Here is a 26807-nt window from a genome sequence, read left to right on the forward strand (position 1 = left end):
GTGGAGGTTTTTTACTACCTGGCAGCCTACAAGTTGTTCTTAACAATGGCTTACAACAGATCCATAAAACATTATTAAATGATATATTAAATATTCAAATCTTAGTATTTATTCATCAGATTACTTACATACTTGATCATCATTAGGACATAAGGCCACAATGAGCTCCTTAAGTAATATTATCATCGTAAATTCATGTTATTTATGCCTTTTCTGATGTCCATTTGACAGTTATAAGACTCAACCCTAAAAAATGATCACAAAAGCACTATCCCACCTTAAGTTACATATCAGTTGGTAAATATCATCGGTCTGATATTGATGTTGCTTTTTAATGCCGATGCAAATTACTTTACACATTACACATTCATGTTGCCCATATTTTTCCTTTTTAATATACTTATATATAAATACATACATTTGTATAAGTCATTCTTAATTTTGGCTTCAACCTGTGATTCGAGCAAGCTGGTGGAGGCACAGAGACGATGCAGGTAGAAGAAACAACCCATGAGACTGATTCAAAGTCAGAAGTAATCTAGTAATCTCAAGTGAAAAAACAATATGACAGTTTGCAGGATGTTAACACCAACCCTTAATGTCTCAGTCACCTTCTGTTGGCGGCTGCTTCTGATGTAGCCATGAAATTGGGAGAAAAGGCAGGCCCCATGCTTGACAAAACAAACTATAACTGTACCTGTGATTCCCATGAATAAATTACAGGCTCGGCTGACGCATTCATTCCTGACACTACATCGAAAAGAAGGTATTATGTGTTGGATTACATAGATTGCCAGTATTCAACATGAGCGTGAAACGCTTTTAGACATCTTGAAAAAGAGACCGACTTTTGTTGAATAGTACAGCTAATAAATGGGAAAGGAAATTAATGAAAATAAACTAGATTACAGTAATACATTACATTATTGTAATACAGATGAGAAAATAAGCAATCTCGCAATGCATTTTGAAAGTAATCTTCCCAAAATCTCAATGATCAAATGCCATTTTTGCTGCACTGAAAAATAAAGTTTGTATGACCGGTTTTACATCACTCTCAGTAGGTTGTACAGGATACAAATCAATGCTCAAGGCAGGTCAAGCTCTACACATCACTACACAGCCAAGCTGAATGGTACAACACTGCTAAGTACTCTCATGGCCGCCACTCATTCATATACATTTTCTTACATGTTGTTTAAATGCTTGGTTTCAGACATGTCATGCTTGCCCAGTTGCATACAGTTTGCTGCTAACATTAGCTTTTCCCCACAAGACAAGCTCGAGTTAATATGTCGTTTGTTTTATTACGAGCCACCATTTACAGAGGAACAGTTTCCTTACAGGGTGACTTTTTAATAGTGAGCCCACTCCAGATAAGAAAAATAAGGCCTTAAATCCACTGAAGCAATGTGGCAGACTGTCATGCTGACCTCCACAGGTTATTCAGTCTACAGGATTGAAGAAGATTGTACTCAGTCCACATGATTACAGTTTAGAAAATGAACAGTCAATATTAAGCTCCTGCAAAGACAGCAACGGCGGACAAAGATGGAGACACTAATAAAAACTTAATAGCACTTTGCAAAAAAAACAACAACATAATAGAAGTGACTGCTGCTGAATCATCTCAGAAGCAGAAGCTACAGTGGCGTTGAATGCAGCGGTAGAGTGAGAGTTTAAGGCAATACTGGTAAGCACCACACCACCATATCAGAGTGATATTTGGGGTAAGATGTCCCCCAATTCAACAGTCCAGCACAGAAGGGCAGAGGGGGTTTATCACTTGTCCTGCATTTTTTCCAGAATTGGCACAATCATGTCAAATTTAGGCCTCTTTGCCGGGTCTTCGTTCATGCATATCTTCATGAGCTTGCAAATGTGGGGTGAGATTCCAGGGGGGATGGTGGGCCTCAAACCCTCCAAGGCAACCTGAGAGCCAAAACAGACATATACGTTTGTTACAGTAGAGAAGATATTCTTGAGTGCATTAAAAGCCAGAGTAATAATTTATTTTGCCTGCAAGCAGTTGCTACCCAGCCGCTAATGGAATGAGCGAAAGATAGCTCTGCTGACCTTCATGCCAATTTCCATGTTGGAGAGGTCGGCATACGGCACTTCTCTGGTCACTAACTCCCACAGCAGAATAGCAAAGCTCCACATGTCTGCTGACCGACGGTTGATCTCCTCTGGCTTCTTCTGCAGGGCTGGAGATCACAGAGGGCGACAAGTGAAGGTTATGCAGAGCAAATACACTGAAGCGTTGTGGTGTGTGAACCCACACAACAGACACTGCCTCCCTCTGCCTTCTGCAAAAAGCACTTCTATTCAAGTACAGCCGAGCACACATTTGTGACTACTAGGTTAAAATGGAGAATTTCTATATGAATGTGATTTATTACCTAAATGTATTTAACACTACTGAATGAAAAGCTGGAAGTAGTTTTTTGTAGATAGGCTGCAGTGCAAACATTATCTGAAATGAAATTGCATTCACTTACGCAGTTAGGCTATGTGTGAGGTCAAATATCCATCCATTAACTGATGACCAGGAAACTGTGGGACCATAACCATAAGCCACATACAGTACAGGCCAAAAGTTTGGACACACCTTCTCATTCAATGCGTTTTCTTTATTTTCATGACTATTTACATTGTAGATTCTCACTGAAGGCATCAAAACTATGAATGAACACATGTGGAGTTATGTACTTAACAAAAAAAGGTGAAATAACTGAAAACATGTTTTATATTCTAGTTTCTTCAAAATAGCCACCCTTTGCTCTGATTACTGCTTTGCACACTCTTGGCATTCTCTCCATGAGCTTCAAGAGGTAGTCACCTGAAATGGTTTCCACTTCACAGGTGTGCCTTATCAGGGTTAATTAGTGGAATTTCTTGCTTTATCAATGGGGTTGGGACCATCAGTTGTGTTGTGCAGAAGTCAGGTTAATACACAGCCGACAGCCCTATTGGACAACTGTTAAAATTCATATTATGGCAAGAACCAATCAGCTAACTAAAGAAAAACGAGTGGCCATCATTACTTTAAGAAATGAAGGTCAGTCAGTCCGGAAAACTGCAAAAACTTTAAATGTGTCCCCAAGTGGAGTCGCAAAAACCATCAAGCGCTACAACGAAACTGGCACACATGAGGACCAACCCAGGAAAGTAAGACCAAGAGTCACCTCTGCTTCTGAGGATAAGTTCATCCGAGTCACCAGCCTCAGAAATCGCAAGTTAACAGCAGCTCAGATCAGAGACCAGATGAATGCCACACAGAGTTCTAGCAGCAGACCCATCTCTAGAACAACTGTTAAGAGGAGACTGCGAATCAGGCCTTCATGGTCAAATAGCTGCTAGGAAACCACTGCTAAGGAGAGGCAACAAGCAGAAGAGATCTGTTTGGGCCAAGAAACACAAGGAATGGACATTAGACCAATGGAAATCTGTGCTTTGGTCAGATGAGTCCAAATTTGAGATCTTTGGTTCCAACCGCCGTGTCTTTGTGAGACGCAGAAAAGGTGAACGGATGGATTCCACATGCCTGGTTCCCACTGTGAAGCATGGAGGAGGAGGTGTGATGGTGTGGGGGTGTTTTGCTGGTGACACTGTTGGGGATTTATTCAAAATTGAAGGCACACTGAACCAGCATGGCTACCACAGCATCCTGCAGCGACATGCCATCCCATCCGGTTTGCGTTTAGTTGGACCATCATTTATTTTTCAACAGGACAATGACCCCAAACACACCTCCAGGCTGTGTAAGGGCTATTTGACCAAGACGGAGAGTGATGGAGAGCTGCGGCAGATGACCTGGCCTCCACAGTCACCGGACCTGAACCCAATCGAGATGGTTTGGGGTGAGCTGGACCGCAGAGTGAAGGCAAAGGGGCCAACAAGTGCTAAACACCTCTGGGAACTCCTTCAAGACTGTTGGAAAACCATTTCAGGTGACTACCTCTTGAAGCTCATGGAGAGAATGCCAAGAGTGTGCAAAGCAGTAATCAGAGCAAAGGGTGGCTATTTTGAAGAAACTAGAATATAAAACATGTTTTCAGTTATTTCACCTTTTTTTGTTAAGTACATAACTCCACATGTGTTCATTCATAGTTTTGATGCCTTCAGTGAGAATCTACAATGTAAATAGTCATGAAAATAAAGAAAACGCATTGAATGAGAAGGTGTGTCCAAACTTTTGGCCTGTACTGTACACACATTTGTGCTGTGTCTTTACAATTCACAACACTGACTTCAGTAATCATCCATTCTCTGTGAGTGGTCATCATAAAGTGTTAAAGAAAATGCCTTTACATTCACTGTGGTAAACTAATCTAAGAAGTGCTTGATAACCACACTGCCCACAGTAGTAGGATAAAGTTATGGAAACAGAATGTAACAGAGTGGGATAAAGTGAAGGACTTAACTTTGATATGCAGGCAACAGAAAAATATGGACGAAAGAAATAAAAAAATGTCAAAAGTGAGAAATCACAGTGAAAGAGGATAAATGGTAATAGCCTGGTCAATAAAGGTGTAACAATCCATCAGTTTTGATTGATGTATCTATTTGATGATCAACGACCCAATATAATTGATGAAAAGTTAAAGCATTGATTCATATCATCATTTTTAGGGTACACCGCATAACAAAACCAGGCAGATAACGGCAAGCAGCCAAGAAAAAGACAGACAAGATAACGTTATTTACTCAGGAGCAAATCAGCGGTGTGGAAATATTTTGGATTTCAGAGTAAATACAGGTTAAAAGACAAAGCACATGCCATGTTAACAATACCGATATGAGATAAGATACTCATGAAACATGATGTATCTGCCTTAGCTGCTCTGTTTCAACAATGTTCAGCTGAAAAAAAATGTGCACGCAGGCTGAAATTCATCTGAGCTGTTGTGTTGGGAAACAGAGTGACAGCCCAACGGTGAGTAAGAAAAAGTATGAATAATACGTGTAATTTGTTAAGTTATAATGTTATAGTTATAATATGTTATAATATTGCATCATGATAAAACTAGTGATTTACACCCCAACTGGTCATATACATCTTTTCTTTTTATTCAAATATTCAAATTTTACTTTATCAATTAATTAATTTTAAGTTCTTTCTGAAGATAAGACCTATTAAAATTCTTCATCTTAGCTAAATATTTACATTTTTGCCACCTTAATAGCGATTCTCTCTGTGCTCTCAATTTAATGTCTCACTGCCCATTACATGTAGACTGTATGGAGGTTGTTTCTATAGTAACCGGTCTCCTGTACCCCATACAAACACCACCATCATGCTCCATACACTGTTCTGTCAATGTAACGCTTTTCTGTGAACTGCTGCTACTGTCTGTCACTGCTGCAGATGTTCCCTGGTTATTTTCACACAGTGTGATCAGTTTATGTTTTGATTTCACTGCATCTCAAAGGGACATCAGCTGTGGATTACATTTAGTTCTGAGACAGTCTAGAGTTCCCTGCATCCATCATTCACGCTCGAGCTGCTGTGGTTTCAGCTGTCACTTTGGATCCGTGCTTTATGAGTGATGCCTACCCTCAGGGGCTACCCATGCCGGTGAGTACATCCTGCCAGGACACTGGAAGGAGAACTTGACATCTGCCATGCTGATCCTGGCTGTCATGTCTTCATCTATCTGTGGAAACAAGAAGCGCCGACTGAGATGTCACTTTAAAGTTGAACAGATGACACTTACTTCTCTGCTGTTTTCTGTTTTTTTTTTTTTTTCAGGCAACACAGTTTCCTGTGACAAGTCAGTTCATTATCCTGAAAGTTATGCTGAAACCACAGAGTCCTCTCACCATAACGCTCTTGCTGTTGAGATAGTGGCGAGGGATCATGGGTTCAAGTGTGTGCAAGAAAGCCATTCCACAAGCAATGTCCAGCGCAAACTTCACCGCCTGCGTCTGGTCCACCACAAAGTCTGACAGCAGAATGAGTGACAAATCACAACAGGTTTCAGCCCCTCTTACTTTCACCACATATGAGGATGGTGGTACAATGGCTACTGTACAAAGAACGATGGCAACATAATGAGAAATGTGAAAGTGTCATAAATCACAAATCGTTGCAAACCACTAAAAATGGTGACAAGAACAGACTGTGTAACCAGAGTAGAAGTACTCACTGGTGCCTTCATGCAGCACATTGTAGAGAGAGCCATAAGGCATCCAGTGTGTGATGATGATGGGGTGAGGGGCGGGAGGAGACTGACATGCTCCCAACATGGGTAGGACATTCGGATGGGAAAATATCCTGGGATGGAGCCCAAGAGGGAGGGACAGGGGAGACAGACAGACAGACAGACAGACAGACAGAAATAGGCAAACCCACAGAGGATTTGTCATTAACAGATGCCTTGTGTGAGACGCAACACTTCCAAAAAGAAATAATACAAATAATCTGGTTCAGTGCAAACAGACAAATGAGTGACGACAACTGCACAGAACACAGAGGCAGTAGAAAAGTCAGGATTAAATAATAACCTGAGTTTGGGATATTCCTCATTGAAGTCTCGGCTTTTCCTTGTGGTCCAGTCACGAACTTTTAGCACCTTAACAACAATCTCATTCCCCTGCCAGCGACCTTGCCACAGCTAAAAACAAGAATTAGACAGAAAAACAGACACGAATGGCATGTTTTGTGTAAACGATAATCAGCAATTCTGCATGACCATTCAGTGTGATAAAAATAAGATCAGAGGTACCTCTCCAGACTGGTTCTCATTTATTTTAGCCAGGAGAGCGAGCTGTTTGTAGTCAATGCCTGCATGTTTGTTCAAAGTGCCATTGCCTAAAAACACAAGATGGAGTTCAGACAAAAGCCCCACTATTCATGTCAAATTTAGCACAACACCATACAGACGAAAAGGCAGTGGAAATTTCAAACACCACATCAGGACTGGTTGGGACGCCAGCTAGGAACATTTTTTCTCTTTCATGCAGCACTCTGACCAAACCGACTGATGGAAACTGGTCAGCAAATAAACTGTTTCATGTGTGTGTGGGACTCACGGGGTCGAGTTCTGGTAGTGCCTTTCCAGAACGTGTCCTTGAAGGGAATTTTAGTCAAGCTCTGTCCCATTTTCTCAGCCTTTTCTGTGTGTCAAAGGTATAGTTTAAGATGAGAAAACTGAACACAAAGGCAATTAAGTATGAGGTAAGTGGTAATGAGGAGTCAGGATACCTTTGAGGAGTTCCCGCAAGTGAGGTTTGGCTTTGTCCAGAGGGGTTTCCCCATATTTGTTACAGATGCTCACCTGAGCCCCATTAGTCACGAGGTCCTGAGTTAAAGGACAGATTGGTGTCAGCCACATTTTAATAGAATTACACATGAATACAGATAAGTCTCAGCTTTACTACCACCAGGGGGCGCACTAACCTCAGCCACTTGATCTTGGCCCCAGAAGCAGGCATAATGCAGTGGTGTGTTTCCATGTTCATTGGCTGCATTTGTGTCTGCCTTGCACTGGATCAGCTGAAAGAGGAGCAGAAACAAAGGGTTATATGCAAAACAAGGCTGGTCAGATCTTGTTTGGGCTGTATACAGGGCTTAGTGTTCATGCTGCCAACAAAAATCATGGAAGTTCGTCTTGCCTGTGGACACATACCAGAGGTATTGAGACATGCCTAACATTAAACTCAATAGCTGCCTGGCAGCAATTCTAAATCAGACACCCTGGAGCAGAGGCCTCACATTATGGCATATGGTACACTAAGATACAAGACATCCTTGCATTCTTTCAGAAACTAAAATGTAATGTCTTTAAGCAAACACAATAGTCTAACAGGTCACTTTGTGTTCCTCTATTTTACCCACCAGGTGCTGCTGTTTTAAAAACATGTATAATATGTGAGCTCCACATACCGGACTGCAAGTTGCATCCCAAGAGCAAACCAGTGGGTTACAAAGCCTTAAAACAGGACATAGATTGTACCCATGTGATGTGCCTTAAAAGGACTCCTGCAGCAGAGTTTTTATGCTGCGTAGGAGCTTGTGCATGCACACACTACAAGCCAGTGGATCCCTGTATTGCTGGTTGAATTATAGCTACTGATTGTGCACAAATTGTGCTTTTAAATGGTCAATTAACTGCAAATTAAAAAAAGTCCATTTGTCATTAAGTCAGCCTGCAGCTGATGTATTAATCCTCTTGTCCATCCCTTTTAAGAAATATTTAAAATGTGCAAGCATTGAATAACTGAAAGATTAATTAATCAGTTTAGAGGTAAATAACTACTTTCACACCACAAATTTCTTGTTCTATCCTTCACACGTGTTATAAGCAGGTTTAATAATCATACTTGCAGCCACTGAAACATTAAGTTTTCCCTCAACACTGACTACCTTCAGTTGCAAGAACAGACAAGACCTTCTGTCTATAATTGCTATTCATATGTCATCATTTTAGGTTTCATAATATCCTGTGTTCATGAAGCAATAGATTTTAACACCTGTGTGCTTAGAAGAGATTAGTGTCCGTTTCACAGCTTGGGCTTTACTCTGACAAATAGACCAAAGAGAGAGACTAGGTTGTGTTATAATGTTATGGAGGTAATTCATATTCTGACAATCATCAGAAACAATATTACAGTGGGGTTACAGGATGACTAAGAAACCAGGAAGGAACCTTTTCAAGCATCACTGTGTGCTCGCCCCAGTGTTTACATGCAACCTACCTTTCCCACGATTTCGCGATGTCCATGGCTGGAAGCCAGGTGCAGAGGCGTGTCGTCCCCGCGATTCATGACGTTGATGCGAGCCCCTCTCATGATGAGCATGTCCACCACGCTGGAGCGGCCCTCCCTGCATGCCCAGTGGAGAGGGCTGAAGCCATGGTCGTCTCTACAGCGAGAGAGGAAAATTCATGTTGACTTAATGTTTCACAAAAGCCTTTAGCACAGCAAAGGACTTAGCAACTTTTCCAGCCTGTCCTGCAGTTACTCTAAATATGACTTTAGGGAGAAAAAAGTATCCAAAAAAAGTTACCCCCCCCCCCCCCGCGCAAACGACTCTGTGGCACATCTGGCACAAGGCCAACCTTAACAGACTGGGACTGTGTTTTAGCATGTGCGTTTTGCTATGACAATGAAAATAACACATTTCAAAAAAGGACAAGTGTGCACTCCAAACTGGGTGGTCAAAATTACAAATATGTACAAGTTCCATTAGCTGCTTTGCTACAGCCTACTGCTTATAGCATTGATGCACGGGTCCACCCACAACCTGCAGGTCCCACAGGTTGACCCGCTGTTGGGGCAGTTTGGGTAAGCTTGTTAGAAAATATTTTGGGTTTCAGGTGATAAAGCAGCATCCTGAGTAAGTTTTTAATAACTTAAAGAAACATTGTACAATAGTCCATCTTCCACCTTTCCTTACCCTTTCCCTGTACCTCTCTCCTTCTCTGTCTCGGTCTGTCTCTCATAAACACACACAGCAAGCAGCTTTATCATCCACACTGCTGCCCTCAGGGTTTCCATTACCTGATTTTTGACCAAGAACACTTGTTGGAAGTCTGATATATCTAAATCTCTCCATCAATAATGTTATGTAAAAAGATTTCACTCTGAGAATACATAGGCCTCATACCATGTCCTAACAGCAAGCAAGCGTCTCTGTCCACACTGAATCCACCAAATATGCACTTCAGTTATGTCACGTAAACAAAACACTATCAATTAGCTGTTCATTCATGTAAACACATAACAAGTCATGTAGGATATCAGCTGTGCATTTGAGGGAGACGTAACCACTTAAAAAATGTAGATGTAGAAGTACTTGCCATCTTCCAACGTTCACACTTTTTAAACAGAAAAAACATGTTTTATATCGTGACAAAATGAAATGATGAAAATAGTTAACAGAAAGTAAGTTGTTATTGGCAATATTATCAGAAACTTTCAGCTGTCACTGATAAATGCATGTTCCTGGGTCAAACACTCACCCTGCATTAGGTGTACCCACTGAACTGCCAACAAATATAAGAGTCCTGCAATAAATCCTACTTTCATTAGGTCCCCATCCAAATTATATCTAAAGGGGTAGACTAAATATTAGAAACACCTCTAAAAATAACACAGTTTACCAGCAGTGCAAAATACAGCCACCATCATTAAGTTGAATTAGCACCTCTCTATAACAGTTTCAACACAAACTGAATGTTATAATTTTCATAAAGCTATAATTTACTGCAGGATTGCTATATTAGACTGTATTTTTTAAGCTACTAATAAACTGGCAAATGTGTGTATTTATCTGAAACTATGAATTTTCAGAACGCCTAATGAAGAGTTTGTTCATTTGTACTTCTGTCATCTTCCTCAGAAAAGGGAAGTTAACACAACTCAGGCTGAGACAACACGTAACAGGCCTCTGCTGCTCATCATTTCTCTTTGTCTCCATGACACTGGCAGCAACACATGTAGGACAGTGGCCTCGATTACATGGCAGAGTGACTGATGGCATACTTCCTCAGAGAAAAAGAGATAAAGATTGAGAGATTAAGGCGCAGTAAGAGCTGAGTGACAGAGAGTCAATCAGGAAAAGACTAGAAAAAAACAAAACAGAACAGTAGGCCGAGCATTTGCTGCAGTCCTTATAAGGCCCAGTGAGACTTCCTCAGCAGTGCTGCACACGCATACACTCCAGCTGCTGTGTGTAATTGTGTCATTCTTCATTTTTCTGCTCTCTCCGCCTGGCTGTGGTCACCTCCTCCTCTATTAAAGAGTGTCCTCCCTCATGTGAGTCTTACAACCCCCTCGCCCTTTTGGTAAAATCCATACTCTCCCTCTCAGTTTCACTTAAACAGCTGGACAATACTGATGATGTATTCAACTTTCCATACACTTTACTTTTTTCATGTGGGCTTTACTATTTGTGCCAAAACACAGCACAGTCCCCCAGATAATAAAGTTATGCACTTGCTGAAGGCCAGCATGAAGTTATGAGTAGGCAGACAGCATAATAATGTGATCAGAGAACTAAGGGAGTATTATAAATCTGGAGGAATCTGAACCCTCTGCCCCCCCCTTCCTGCCATGAATTCGCTGGTTTGTATTCGCACATCCTGCAAAGCTCTGCTCAAAACAGCATCAAGAGCCCCACAGAGACCCTCAGTCCCACAACACACATCTATAGGTGCATCTGGGTGACCTGCTGCAGTCACACCAGATCTGCTCTATGTGCAATTTCCTCTCAGACCAAAAGGGCAAATCCTAAAAACTAATTAGCCTAAGTTTATGAGATAGAAACTCCCCACAGTCTCACTTCTGTGATTTTATTAGTTTTCTGTGCTAAGTCTGTTTAGGTTGTAGAGTTTTTTAAGTTAATGGCTGTGTTCTTCTGAAGCACACATTCACAAAATTATCGGTTTGCTTATCTGTATGATCTTATATTCAGTATTTGCAAATAACTAAAGGTGAAAGGAGAAGCTGATTCATGGATTAAGGCCTGAACATACTCGGGCGGAGCGTACGCAGAACGGACTCCGTGGAGGTCCGCGTGGACTCAAAGCGGACGTCCGCAAGCCCTGTGCGCGCAAAGCTCAGATTTTACGATCGCGCGGACTCCGCTCTGCGCACCAGTGACTGCTCGGCATGTATTTTTCACATCGCGGGGATTTTTCACAGACATTTTAGTCAGTCAATTTGTGCAGGACCTCAGGACGGCTAGAAATACTTTCATGTGGTTCTAATGGGAATCCTTGAATTAAAAAACATGCATAAAATTACTCTGCAACTACTTTGACAGTTTATTAATATTGTTCATGTCTTTCTTTGTCATCTTTCTGGTTCCAGCTCCTCCAATGTGAGAATTCGATGCCTCTTTCTTTCATCTTTTAAATCTAACTAGTTATGGTGTTGGACAAAACAAGACAGTTAAAGTTGATTTTATTCACCCATAATCATTTATTATAAACAAAAAAAGGGCCCCAATCCACATACAGCTGCTAAAAATGTACTACTGACACATCAAGTGAGGCTCATGCCTCCTCTCTGTGTGTGGATTTCTATTCGGGGGACCTTTTTATAGGATAGATTTTCCCTTTAAGCTCGCTTCATCCCCACAACCCAAAGGCACTTGAGTGCCAGGGTTTTCTGCTGCTCACCCCCTCCACACTGGCTGCGGTAATTTATTTCAGGCACTTCCACCTGCCAACAGTGCTCAGTTTGGCAGACGGAAAAGACCGAGGAAGAGCCCCTGTCTGCACCCTGTATGTCTGTGCCTGGACATCCCTGCCAGGTCATGTAACAGGACTCAGACCAGGGAAAAGAGCATCCACGAAAACATCTAACAAATGAATGACTAACAATACTTAGACTGTGACACTGGAGAAATTTATAGTCTTTACTCAGTTATCTCATCACAAGTCAACAAATTACTTTATGCTCTGCACACAGATATAGACTACATCTGTCAGATGTTTATTGCCAGCTGGAACTAAACATAGCAGGTTTTATTTGACCTGAAGTGCATACTGTGACGACATCAGTGGGCATGACATTTTCTACAGATAAGAAAGAGACACAAGTGGAGGCATGTGGTGAGAAACCATCAGAAAAAAGAGCGTGCAGTGGTCTCATTGACAGTTAGTCCATGCTTGTGTTTTGATAACAAGAAATATCTGTTACAATAACAGAACAAAAGCTAAAAGGTAATCAATGTGACCCGCCATCTTGCTGCTACTGTTTACTTCCGTTTCGCATTGTGCAACATCCTTTGTTGATTATGTATCATTGATAACAATGGTTATATTCAAAACTGATGAAGTGGGCTGGTTTGCTCAATAGCGCCAAGGTTAAAGAATCCTGAATGGAACAAGTTCAAGAAGCAGAGCTAATGTGGTGAAAAACATACCCACTAATCTGTGTTAGCTAGGGCTTGGCGATGAATCAAATTATTTTTTCCATTATGATTTTGGCTACCAACGATTCCATTTAAAGTTCAAGGAAATCCACTGTTGAAAAGACAAGTCTTTTAAATACAGCAAGCTTAATAAAAGCATGATGTTTCTGAAGTCTGTGAGTAATCGTGTAAAATAATAGTCAGCTCAATACTGACCAAAATAAACGTGATGATGATTTTAGCTGTAATCAAGCAACCCTAGTGCTGGCTCACTCACAAAACTGCTATCACTGACACCATTACAACCTGCACGAACAAGCCTCTAGTCTACAGTCTGCATGCAACAGTACCCACTGCAGAGCAACAGGCTCACACTGCTAAAGAGGTTACAATCAGTATTCACAATGATATCCACCACCTTCCCAAAAAAGAAGCCTCAACATTAACAACAAGGTAAACTCCATAAAAATAAGTGCTGTCCAACTATCAGGAAAGTGTTATCCTCAAACCGCTATTCACACACGTACAGGGCCTCTTCTGGACGTACATATGAGGAGGCTAAATACAGATCACCATTAAAGCCACGATTACACACTCGTAGGCCAAAGAAATCACACGAGCACTTAAGTCAGTCCTCTGAGACTAAAAACAACACAAATGTGGCACTGAGGAATGGGTTGGGCACAGGACCTCATAACCCTTAAACCTGTAATAAACACTGTTTTCATACCACTAGGGCTGTAACAATCATTTTCAATATTGATTAACATGCCATCTTGTTTTGTTCCACAAAAGTTGAGAACAACATCACAATTTCTTAGAGCCAGAGATGATGTTTGCTTCGGGTGTCGTCTGACCAACAATATAAATCCAGAGATACTGTATTCAATTTATTCTAATGTAAGACAAAGAAAAGCAGCAGGTGCGCACATTTGAGAGGCCGGGACACAAGACTTCAGTGATTAATCAATTGTTAAAATAGAGTTAATGATTAATTTTCAACAAATGTAGACAGCTGAAATTATTAGTTGTTAAGCTGATTGTTAGAAAAGTCCCCAGCAACTATTTTCATAATCTATTATTTGACATTTTATAGTCAAAATTATTGACTTTGTGAGAAAATGACTAGCTTGTCCAGCCTAGACTAATCCATTGACTGACCTATTGTTTCAGCTCTACATATAACTTGAAATTAAAAACCACAAATTACCCTTCATGCTAATTTTCAACATAAAACTATAACTCGTACCAACATTATGCACCAACTAGCAAAGAGGTGGTGTAAAACATATTCAGAGAAGACCATAGAGGATGACTGTATTGTAAACAGTTAGGAGAATTTGTTTTAAACTTTGCAATTAACTCTTGTAAACTTGGAGGGAATGTTGAGGGGAAATGATAGCAGCTATCTAATACCACTGGGAGACGAATACCGGAAACACATAACTGGAGGAGGGGAAGGAGACGTGACCTGCTATAGCTTACTGTGAATGTCTCTTCTGAAAAATTCATTATTTGCCCCCCCCTCAACACACACACACACACACACACACACACACACACACACACACACACACGCACACAAACACACAAAGATCCTCTGTCTCGTCACACATAACTCTTCCAGTCCTGCCCCATTACATTAATCTCCTCCCCCTCTCTCTCAGTTTTGGTAGGTGGTAGATGTTTCCCTCGGGCCTCCTTGTAAGGAGATTCAGCATTCCACTACTACTCTCTGTATGGGGGTTACATCAGTGTAAACACACTACCATCGAGGAGCACAGAAAATATTATAGTAAGGATCTGATAGGCTGAGATATAGTGGGTTTACTTAAATATAAGAGGGGAGGAATAAGTTCTGTAGGGAAATGAAAAGACAAGAATAAATGGGTTTCACCCACTGGGGGAGATATATCAACCGGAAAAGGGGACTTGACATGTAATCAGCTAATGGACGAGTCACATGTAGGGAGTGCATGGATCCACACTGGCTTGATGTAACCATACTGTTTTACAAAAGTGGGAGAATTGAATAAGAGTAACAGAAAAGCGGAGCAAACACAATCAGCACTGACATTAAAAGGGAGAACAAATCTCTTTTCATTCCTGCACAAATGGCTGAATTAAAAAGGAGGAAAAAAGCAAAAGTGCTTCAAGAAGACGTCTTGCATATTATTATAATTAAAAAACGTTGTTGTTTTTTTTTTTTTAAATTATATCAAAAGCTGTGAACAACTCTTATTAGCCAACCTATAAAATGCAACTGGAGACGTCTGATTGTCTCAGATGGCAACAGAACAATCCTATGTTTTCTTAGCTTGTCTTATCACATTATTAATAGATCAGACTAACTAGTTTACTTCCGGATGTTATCAGAGTCACACCTCTTAAACAGAACCATGTTTCATTTTGTTACCATTCTTACATGAGACATTAGACGGTCACACTACTAGTTGAACATTTTTACGTTCAACTTTGCAACAGCATTCAAAGAAAATGAAAAAAGCAGCCACTAGTTTCTCTGACACTTCTGAAACGTGTCCACTGCAGACAAATCTTCGTCAGTGTTATAAACAATCCAAGCAGATGTCAATGCGTTTGACCTTCTTATCATAAATGTACTAAAACAGTTAAAAAGACAAAGAGGAGAGCAGCTCCAACACAAACAGTCATTATAATTAAATAGATCTATTCAGTCTCTTTGTGTTTACTCTGAAAACAAATACCGGTAGTCTAAATCTGGGAGTCCAGAAGGGAAGCTTCACGGGTGGTCATCACTACTTGACAGCAAGCTCGGCCAAGTTTCTCTTTACAGTGTCAGCTGAGGATACAGAAGCTGCTGAGGATGGACTAATGATCTGTAACTATCAGACTGATATTTGTATAATAAACATGTCAAATCTTATAGAGGCCTGCAGCATTCTGTGCATTCATGTCCAGTCTTTTTTTTTAAATTGCCATCAAGCCCAAAGTCAATTACAGCAAAAACTGCAAGCGTGACTAACTCGACCATCACAGTGGGTTTCCTGTCCGACATCATGCTTTTGAATTACTCCGCTGGCATTCTGGACATAAACATGTGCCCACAAGGAAATGAGTTCAATCGCAGGTCAGGCTCTCGCTAGGGACTGAAAAGGCGGGCTTTCAGTCTGCATCAGAAATTTGGTTTGAGAATGCAACATTTAAAGTAGACAAAAGACAGACAGTGTACCTGATATGTAACTGGGATTCTGGGTTACGTTATCTAGCATCACAGGCTCATGTTGTGGCAGGTCTCATGCAGATAAAGTATAAATGTCAAAATGATCATTGGCTGAAAAGTGAAGATACAAAATCTATCAGTGTCTGTTTAACTGTGAATTAACTTTATGATGATTCTTGAGCCTGTATAGATAAACAAATGATTATTTTTATATTTTTCCCGGACAAGCTAAATCAAATCTTTAACGACAACAAGAGCCTGTTAATTTTTAATCAGCATCGAGCCATCAACAGAAGTGATTTGTGATCTCTGGATACCATTAACATCCTACTGACAAAGAAACACACTCATAAATAAACTCTGGCTCACCCTTGATTGAGGTCATTCTCCGTATTGTCCAACCATAAGCGAACTGCCACTGCATTGCCTTCCCGGCACTGCGTGAAGATATCATCCATTTTGACTGGTGTATTCTCCTTCTCTTAAGGTGCACCCGTGATCGTAGATACAGAACTGAAGTGGGACAGATGAGGGAGGCAACCCGAGGGGTTCAACAGGTTCCTGGCCAGCATCAGTCCCTCATCTGGGATAATGAGCGACACAGTCAGAGATACTAAACAGCACTCTGGCAACCCTGAAAAAAGGACACAATGAGGGAATTTGCTCTGTTAACACATCTTTTAATCAGTTTAATCTCTATTCCAGACAACTGTACAAACCTAAAACGAACAAAGCTCAACAACCAAGCTAGTGTTGAGTAATCTTATCCACCCATAAGAGTGGGTGGCTGTTCCCAACTGTGACTCACAACACTTGGTTGTGACTAGCACCCTGTACACCAGGGTAGATAAATATCTTTATCCAGTGCGGTGCTAAATCTTGTACTTCCTTAATACTTGAATTAGCACTTTTATTACTATTCATTTAATCAATTAGATGACTGACTGGAAATTAATCTGGTATTCTTTTGCTAATCAATCAAGTGTTTAGTCATTTATCAAGCAAAAAAGTCCAACACTACTTGATGCCAGCTTCCTACATCTGTGGATTCTCTGTCTTATGTGATACTAAACTGAGGATATTTGAGTTTCAGCTTTAGTAAAGTCTGATTTTAATAAACACAATAGATACAGAGAGAGAGACTTAAGTGTAAATAACATGCTTCCTCATATTTCGTACAGCCTAAACTATGATGAAAGTATGTGTAGGCTGAATAAATAACATAATTGCAGGTCATTACCGAAGACAACAGATTGTGGCAGGGATAACAAATGTGGCATGACACTGGCAAAGGACTGGGATCACAGTTTTTGACCTCTAATTATAATCAACACAAATGAAAAGACACACTTCATTCATGTTTGAATAAGCCAAGCACTCATATTAAAAATAGGTTGGTAGATGATAGTATAACTATAGCTGCAGCTCATCTTAATGTGCTGTCACTGCGCAGGTTGGCTTTGTTCATGTATATAACATAAACACTGCATCAACCTGATGCCACAGTAATGAGTTCACCGTTAGCAACCCACTGTCTGTACAGCACTGTGACTAGCTACACTGCTATCTCGCTAACACACAGGAAGAGCTCATTAAAGTTAGCTGGTTATCCCTTCAGCTCCTGTCGCCACCACCGTATACGTTTATTACACTCCATTAAACTGAAAGTGACTGGGTTAGCTCCAACGTTAGCTAGCATCCTCTGGCTGACAAAATGAGACACAGGCTAACAAGCTAACCAACTGCCCTGACGCCGCGGACTGTCTCCGTCTCTCTCATTTGACGCTGACTTGACTGAAGTGAACATGAAACAATATAAGTTGGTGGTTTGAACAATCCAAATCGATGTTAAATATGTCTCCAATATGATAAACTTACCGGGTACAGTCGCCTGTTGCGGTGAATAGAAGTTATTAGCAGCGTTGTGTGTTGTGTCCAGTAGATTGAATGCTGTGGGACATCCACACCCTCACTGCCGCCGTACGTACGTGGTAACGTTCGACGAAAGGAAGAGAACGCCCCACCCCCTACAGGCTGCACAGGGAACTGCAGGAGGGCAAAATATTCACAGCCTCAGGTCACAGATTTTTATTGTACTTTATAAGAGGCATCAACAAAGTTACAGTGTGTGCAGTGACGGAGGAACATATTTTGTTTATGTAAACGTAGCAATACTACAGTTTAGAAATACTCTGTGACTCAGTAAAAGTCTTGCATTTAAACTACAATTGTTTAAGTACTCTTTATGCAGAGTGGCCCATTTAATAATGTGTAGGGCTTAACATATATTTTTGTTATTATGATGATGCATTATATTAATAATTTGACTGTTGTAGCTGGTAAAGGTGTGGCTTAATATCTGCTGAATTTCTCATGGGTGATCAATAAAGTCTTGTCTTCATTCATTTTAATGCATCCAAGTATTCATAGGTATCAAATAGCTGTAGTGGAGTAAAAAGTACAATATCGTGGGGTAGAATTAAAAGGTATCTGGCATAAAATGGAAAGTACCTCAGTATTGTACTTAAGTAAAGTATTTGAGTAAATGTGCTTAGTTACTTTCCACCACTGGTCATGTGCATGTCCTAAAGGGAAAATCCACCCTAAAACACAACACATTTTATATTGTATCATGGTAGTCATATGATTAGCCCTGTGAAGTGTGAAGTGAATATGTACAAACATAAAAAAAAATTGTCTCCCTATAGGCTGGAAATGTTTTTTCCCCTCCAAATCTCTAGTTTTAAATCTAGCTTTAGTTGTAGCCAAGGTTAAAAAGTTGACCTTACATAAAACAGAAAAAAAAATCAGAAAACACTGAATATGTGTGAGTTTATCAAACCGCTTGTGCAGTAAAAGATCTAAGTATGTTTATATAAAACAAGGTATATAACACATACTGTACATACATACAGTATGTTTGTTTTGATCGCATTCTGGAGGATTGTTGGAAAAATTATGTATTTTAAAATTACTTATTACTTACTAAGTTATTTATAATACTGTTATTGGAATAATGACAATATGTGGTTTTGTTGGTAGATTTATTTACTATTTATTATTGTTTGTTATTCTTCAGTTCTTGAGAATATACAATTATTTTATAATTTATTATATATTATAATTATTATATTCAAATAGTTAAATTTTATACTCTACAAAGTCTGAAAAACAACAGAAAATTTAAATCAATCTATATTTGTGGTGTATAACAACATTATCACAAAAACATCAGGTCCCATAAACCTTTGCGTTGCTTACGTCATCCATATGCGCCTGTAGTTCTGTTTTGCTTCCCTGAAGCACATGAGACAAACCAACGTGGCTTTTGCATTTGACAAGAAATTTCAGCAGCTATTAAATGTAGTTACATGTTTGTTACAGGAAACATTTTATAAAAACACCTTCATTAACGGAACAAACCGTTTGACAAGTAAACCAACTTGTTATTCCGCTGCAGAGACAAACTGGTGAGTAACCGAGTTAGCAGTTAGCGCGCTGATAGAGAAGAAGTGACACTGGCAGAGGTTTTCTCATCTCCAGCAGGTTTACAGTTGTTTGTGTGTTTCTTCCAGACCTCCGGGAAACATGTTTAATGAAGATGAAGATTGGAGTGACGAACCAGACGCTCAGGTCCTGAGCAAGACTGTCCTTAGAAACACCCAGAAGGCGAACAGCAGCACTAATGTCAAGGTACATGAAGAGTCAGTTTAGTTACCTGCTGCTAGCAAGTTGTATTGATATCAAGGCTTACCAGTATTTCCATATAATGTGCAATGTTATATGGATTTATTTAGTGTCCTGAGCTTGTTGTGTTCTCTTAATGATCCTTGTTCTGGGTGACCAAAAAACCCAAACATGTAGTGTACATGCACATACAGTACAGGCCAAAAGTTTGGACACACCTTCTCATTCAATGCGTTTTCTTTATTTTCATGACTATTTACATTGTAGATTCTCACTGAAGGCATCAAAACTATGAATGAACACATGTGGAGTTATGTACTTAACAAAAAAAGGTGAAATAACTGAAAACATGTTTTATATTCTAGTTTCTTCAAAATAGCCACCCTTTGCTCTGATTACTGCTTTGCACACTCTTGGCATTCTCTCCATGAGCTTCAAGAGGTAGTCACCTGAAATGGTTTCCACTTCACAGGTGTGCCTTATCAGGGTTAATTAGTGGAATTTCTTGCTTTATCAATGGGGTTGGGACCATCAGTTGTGTTGTGCAGAAGTCAGGTTAATACACAGCCGACAGCCCTATTGGACAACTGTTAAAATTCATATTATGGCAAGAACCAATCAGCTAACTAAAGAAAAACGAGTGGCCGTCATTACTTTAAGAAATGAAGGTCAGTCAGTCCAGAAAATTGCAAAAACTTTAAATGTGTCCCCAAGTGGAGTCGCAAAAACCATCAAGCGCTACAACGAAACTGACACACATGAGGACCGACCCAGGAAAGGAAGACCAAGAGTCACCTCTGCTTCTGAGAATAAGTTCATCTGAGTCACCAGCCTCAGAAATCGCAAGTTAACAGCAGCTCAGATCAGAGACCAGATGAATGCCACACAGAGTTCTAGCAGCAGACCCATCTCTAGAACAACTGTTAAGAGGAGACTGCGCGAATCAGGCCTTCATGGTCAAATAGCTGCTAGGAAACCACTGCTAAGGAGAGGCAACAAGCAGAAGAGATTTGTTTGGGCCAAGAAACACAAGGAATGGACATTAGACCAGTGGAAATCTGCGCTTTGGTCTGATGAGTCCAAATTTGAGATCTTTGGTTCCAACCACCGTGTCTTTGTGAGACGCAGAAAAGGTGAACGGATGGATTCCACATGCCTGGTTCCCACTGTGAAGCATGGAGGAGGAGGTGTGATGGTGTGGGGGTGTTTTGCTGGTGACACTGTTGGGGATTTATTCAAAATTGAAGGCACACTGAACCAGCATGGCTACCACAGCATCCTGCAGCGACATGCCATCCCATCCGGTTTGCGTTTAGTTGGACCATCATTTATTTTTCAACAGGACAATGACCCCAAACACACCTCCAGGCTGTGTAAGCGCTATTTGACCAAGAAGGAGAGTGATGGAGTGCTGCGGCAGATGACCTGGCCTCCACAGTCACCGGACCTGAACCCAATCGAGATGGTTTGGGGTGAGCTGGACCGCAGAGTGAAGGCAAAGGGGCCAACAAGTGCTAAACACCTCTGGGAACTCCTTCAAGACTGTTGGAAAACCATTTCAGGTGACTACCTCTTGAAGCTCATGGAGAGAATGCCAAGAGTGTGCAAAGCAGTAATCAGAGCAAAGGGTGGCTATTTTGAAGAAACTAGAATATAAAACATGTTTTCAGTTATTTCACCTTTTTTTGTTAAGTACATAACTCCACATGTGTTCATTCATAGTTTTGATGCCTTCAGTAAGAATCTACAATGTAAATAGTCATGAAAATAAAGAAAACGCATTGAATGAGAAGGTGTGTCCAAACTTTTGGCCTGTACTGTATATGTACACATGCATGAAAGATAACACATAGGAAGCTACAGCTCGTTTTCTGAACAAATTCTGCAACATAACAACAAAAAAATCAAACTTTCTACTTCCCTTATAAAAAAAGACAGAATCTAAAAATACTAAAAATTCAGAAATGCAGTTTGTAGCACAGGAAGCTATTAAAAATGTGATTTTCCACTGTTACACACTGTCTTAATAACATCCTCTGCCTATCTTCAGTGATCCAGTATCCACTGACCAGCCCAACATTAGGCTGCACACTTTGGTTGAAAGACTTGTATCTGAATTTATCCCCTGCTCAGGCCAAGGCTGTTGGAAAGAAGAGCCTGCTGCGCACCCTGCAGACACTGGGGTCAGTACCAGAGTGGAAGAACGACGACCATCAGCAGGACAGTAACAGTGAGGCAGAAGCGGCTCCATCACACAGTAAGAAAAAGAAGAAAAGAAGGAAAAGGCGAAAGCAAGCAGAAACGACAGGAGAGCAGCAGGAGAATGACGACTTAGGTCAGACTGATATCAAGGAGAAACCTGTGACAAAGAAGAGGAAGAAAGACAATAAATTTGGTGAGTAATGACCTGGTTAAAGGCTTACATGTCATTTCATTTACATTTTAGAGTGCTGATGACAGAACAGTGTTGATGTTCACACAATTTGATTATAATATAACATCAAAATGTATTTCTTCCTAAAGGGGCCTCAAAGGTAAAAAACACATCAGTAGTCGAGACAAAGCATGAAGAAATGACCAAATCTGCAACAGTCAATGTAAACACACCACAGAACACAGAGAAACTGAGCAGACAACAATGGAAAAACAAAATGAAGAACAAGAGGAAATGTAAAAATAAATACAAACAGAATGATCCTGGCCCTGAGAAGGAAGTCAGTAAAGCAGAATCTGCAGAGCAACACAAGCCAAAGGAGGAAGTCAAAATAGATTCAAGTAGCAACAACAGCAACAATAACAGTCAGACACCAGCCAAGAAAAAGGAAAAAGATCGTAAAGCACAGAAAAGAAAAAAGACTGAAGAGGACACCGATATGACTGGTGCAGCGCTCAGAGAAGGAAAGCAGCACATTGGAGGCAAAGCTGAAAAAGTTGCAGCCAAATCTTCTGCTGATGAAGTGAAGATCACAGATGATCAGCACCACACACCCACTAAAACACCGAAACCAGACCTGAGCAGAGAACAGATTCTGAAAAGAGAGAAGCTACGGAAAATGCTCCACAGCCAGGAAACAGTCCAACAGGAGGTTCCTACGGAGACGAATGAGGAGCCAGCGGTACCAGAAGAAGAAGAGGTGAAACCGGATCGCTCGGCCTCCCTCAGGTCCCGCATGGAGCAGCGGCTGGAGTCGGCTCGTTTCCGCTACATTAATGAAGTTCTGTACAGCACGACCAGCGGGGAGGCGAAGCGCATGTTCAGACAGGACCCAGAGGCCTTTGGGATCTACCACAGAGGTTACACGGCGCAGGTGCAAAGATGGCCAACCAATCCAGTGGACGACATCATCGCTTACATCCGACAAAAGTGAGATATTAGGGTCAATGTCATTTTTTACATGTAATTCAACATTTAGGATTTAGCTGAGTTTCTTCATTTCAGTTCATGAAACTAAGGTTTGTAGTTTGGACATGGAAGTTCAATCTTGGCCTTTGAGAACAGTGTGTTCGTCAAATTAAGTCCAGAAGTCCTTTTTGAGCTTTCAGCTGTATCTCAAGGTTGTCTACAGCAGCTGAACAGGCTCAGGTGTCTTTACATGACCATGAAGAGTAAAACTTGTGTCACTTGATAACAGGAACAACCCCTACACAACAAATTCTAAATCAAAGTCTCACACATGAGGACACTTTCGTCAGCTCCATTTGCTGAAGATGACCATAGGATGCAGTTTAAAGCCACAGAAAGTTCGTAAGTGGACCTATGAGCTTAGTTCAGTCCTCTTTTAGTCCTTTAAAACCTGGAGTGACATCACTTTTCTTGTGCTGCTTTCAGACAGCTTTCGTAAGTATTTAAACCTTTGAGCCTTGAGCAAATTGGTGTGGTTTCTTTCAAAAACGTGCGAAAAAAGGCAGTGAGCAACTTTGTATCTAATAAAAAAAAAACCTAAAAATTGCAACCAAAAAAAAAAAAAAAACCCAATTCAGAAAATTAAAAAAAAATAGGGACAAAATGAAAAAATGCTAGGGGGAAATAATATTCATAATTATTATCACTTCATTTTAAAATTATGTTACAGAATTATTATAATCTTTAAGCACTCTTTCCAGGTCATTTGTTTGTTTTTAACTTTCTTTCTTTCCTTTTTTTTTTTTTTTTTACTAATTTCTTGCTAATTTTTTGGGTCATTTCTACTTTTGTTGCTCATTGCCTTCCTCCATGTTTTGAAAAAAATAAATCAAGCCAATATGCTCAGGTTTCAAAAGGGTTAAAAGGATGTTAGTTTGCTCACTTACATTGAGGTTTGTTGGACAAACACACACTAAATTACAAGGATTAAGTTGCAAAATTCACATTTAAGTTCAATGTGTGTGTGTGATGATGATGTAATACATTTTCATCACGGCAAAAATAAGTAATGACTTTGAATTAATTTTACATTAATTACCTGAATTTCAGTGCTGTCTTGCTTCCTTACAGTATCTCAGGAATAGTGCAAAGATGAGACATTCTCTGTTATCTCTCTGCTCATCAGGGGATGGGTGAGGTTGGCAAGACATCACTGCCACTCGCTTGGAGGCGGTCGGGTGCACTTTTGGCCCGACTCCTGAGATGGTCAATCTGGAAATGCAAATTAGCACAGCGTTGTTTGACTTGGTGCACCCAGAGGTGTGATGAAAAAGTCCTATTCTTTAGTGTCTATCTTTTCTCAAGGCATTGACAGGGCACTTCCATAAGAATAAAATATCCCTGACATTTCTTCTTGGGCTTCCAAAAGTCGCATTATCTACATAATTTATCTGCTGTATACAGTGTATACCTTCCATTACTCTTCTGAAGACTATGTGTCAGCGGGGAATAATGCAGGAAATAATGCTACACTGTGGGTGTTTAATTAATGCTTCATGTGGCTGCTGTGAGAAGACAGCCTCGTCACCGTCAGCAATTTGTGGGAAAATCAACAGTTTTGGTATTTTGTGGTCCTGTGAACTTAAAATCTGCTTTTGCGCTCTGTAGATTGCAAATTTAAATGTAATTTAAATGTTACCTTGTTTGATATCCCGTGGTTGTAAACACATCAATTGTGTCACCCCTTTCAGGCCTTCCTCTCTGGTGGTTGCAGACTTTGGTTGTGGCGACTGTAAAATAGCGCGCAGTGTGAAGAACAAAGTGCACAGCTTCGACTTGGCAGCCACCTGTGAGCTTGTCACAGTGTGTGACATGGCCGACGTGAGTGCATTGTTTCTCTGCATGTTAATTGACATACAGATTGTGTGACTGTTAGAAAATAAAATTCTCTCTATGCAGGTCCCGCTTCGTGACAGCTCTGTGGACATCGCTGTGTTCTGCCTTTCACTCATGGGGACCAACCTGGCAGATTTTCTGGCAGAGGCCAATCGTGTCTTAAAGATGGGGTAAAATATGTCACATTAATTCAGTACAGGCTTGGCAGTTATATCTTTTATGTCTGTATAACTGTTTTGCACAATCATTGTAGGGGTGTCCTTAAAATAGCAGAAGTGGCGAGCAGGTTTGAGAACGTGCGGAGCTTCATCAATGCACTGGCAAGTCTGGGATTCAAGATGTCGGCCAAGGTAAGGCTACAAATAGGATGACATCAGGGACTAGGGTTGTGTATTGGCAAGAATCTGACGATACGGTGTACATATCATGACACGGGTTACAATTTACTATATTGCGATATATTGCGATTTTTTTTTTTTAATCCATGAAAACTTTGCATTTAAACTATTAACCAAAAATTGATACAGTATCACAAAACATATCACGATATTCAAGTGCATCGATATTTTCGTACACCCCCATCAGGGACAAAGAAATTTTGTATTTGTCTACTTTTACATTTCTTTTTTATGAAATGGTAAGTTCACACTCCAGTTATGAGAACCCCCTACACTTTTGTTTCCAGCTGCACAATCTCAATTAAACATGCAAAAATACACAACAACATTTGTTGTCAGTACAGGTGTCATTATTTCTTTTCCCTTTTTAAGAATTCAGTTTGCTCAGCGAAGGAGTTCATAGCTGCCAGCTGCACCTTTCATAATTTATAGCAGGTGGCTGTGGTGCTTTGGGCAGGAAACCTCAGGTGGAGGAGAACAGTCAGTATGCTGGTTCATTGTTGGCAACAAACAGACTTGGTTAAATGTATTTAAAAGTAGATGAACATCATTTAAACATCAAAATCTGCCACATAAAGGCCGGTACTCAGGTTAGCCTGTGCATAATACATCTACCCAGTGAGTGTATGCAAAGACTGATGGGTGTTTTCTTTCTTTTTAAGGACACAGAAAATACTCATTTCTACTCCTTTGAATTAATGAAGACGGGAGACGCTCCAGAAAATATAAAGAAATTTGGACTACAGTTGAAGCCCTGTGTCTATAAGAAAAGGTGAATTGAATTGGTGTGATTTCAGACAATGACAATGACTGTTAATCGAAGCTGAATTTGTACATTTGTATCTAAATGTATTGTATTTGTATCGTGTAAGTGTATTGATACACTTTAAAGCCTCTGTAATTCACAGATTTTTAATGTAACACAGGGCTCTGATCACATGCCATCAATATCCAAGTGCAGATTTCCATCCTTCCTTCCTTCCTTCCTTCCTTCCTTCCTTCCATGTTTCCTTTCTCTGGCTTACAATTTGCTGATCTGGAATATAACCCTGTGTGGTGTTTTGTTGGAATTAAAACCTACATCCATATTTGGATGACTCGTTATACACAGGTCATCAGTTCAGTAAATTTCATGAGAAAACGAGTTGTGTAAATGTTAAGATTGTTTTGCAAAACACTTAAAACTCCAGAAAAAGTGAAAAATAAAACACAACTTTTTTAAATAAATCTGCCTCATGACTGTTTGACACACAGGAGCACTGATTGTATTGAATTTTTTTGTAGTAAAGAACAGATGTGTGGCACTAAACCACACTGAAATTTTATTATGTCATATTTTTGATTTACGTCTCATGCAATATGTGAGTTAATAAAAACTTTATTACAATTAACCAGTTTTCCCAGTCGGGAACT

General features: G+C 40.3%; 2 protein-coding genes across 3 annotated transcripts; one reads left to right on the forward strand and one right to left on the reverse strand.

Moving 5' to 3' along the window:
• Positions 1-370: 370 nt before the first annotated feature.
• On the reverse strand, positions 371-18089 carry LOC117259759 (scaffold protein ILK). Of its 2 annotated transcripts, none has more exons than XM_033631439.2 (13): positions 17949-18089; positions 16440-16704; positions 8704-8869; positions 7406-7501; positions 7211-7307; positions 7039-7122; positions 6732-6817; positions 6511-6620; positions 6153-6280; positions 5827-5948; positions 5561-5660; positions 2077-2207; positions 371-1932 (listed from the first exon to the last, which is right to left on the reverse strand). In XM_033631439.2, the coding sequence occupies exons 2-13, from the start codon at positions 16526-16528 to the stop codon at positions 1783-1785; spliced, it is 1359 nt and encodes a 452-aa protein (XP_033487330.1). In that variant the 5' UTR covers positions 16529-16704; positions 17949-18089; the 3' UTR covers positions 371-1782. The 2 variants fall into 2 exon arrangements, with proteins under 2 accessions (XP_033487330.1, XP_078023120.1); XM_078166994.1 differs by having other exon boundaries at positions 16440-16653; positions 17949-18050.
• A 1260-nt stretch (positions 18090-19349) lies between these two features.
• On the forward strand, positions 19350-26621 carry rrp8 (ribosomal RNA processing 8). The gene is made up of 8 exons (XM_033631438.2): positions 19350-19540; positions 19646-19763; positions 21891-22152; positions 22281-23121; positions 24852-24981; positions 25060-25166; positions 25250-25346; positions 26057-26621. Exons 2-8 carry the CDS (start codon positions 19659-19661, stop codon positions 26168-26170), a joined length of 1656 nt encoding a protein of 551 aa, XP_033487329.1. The 5' UTR covers positions 19350-19540; positions 19646-19658; the 3' UTR covers positions 26171-26621.
• The last annotated feature ends 186 nt before the right edge of the window (positions 26622-26807 follow it).

The sequence above is a fragment of the Epinephelus lanceolatus genome, chromosome 4, assembly GCF_041903045.1.
Source record: "Epinephelus lanceolatus isolate andai-2023 chromosome 4, ASM4190304v1, whole genome shotgun sequence".
Lineage (NCBI taxonomy): Eukaryota > Metazoa > Chordata > Actinopteri > Perciformes > Serranidae > Epinephelus > Epinephelus lanceolatus.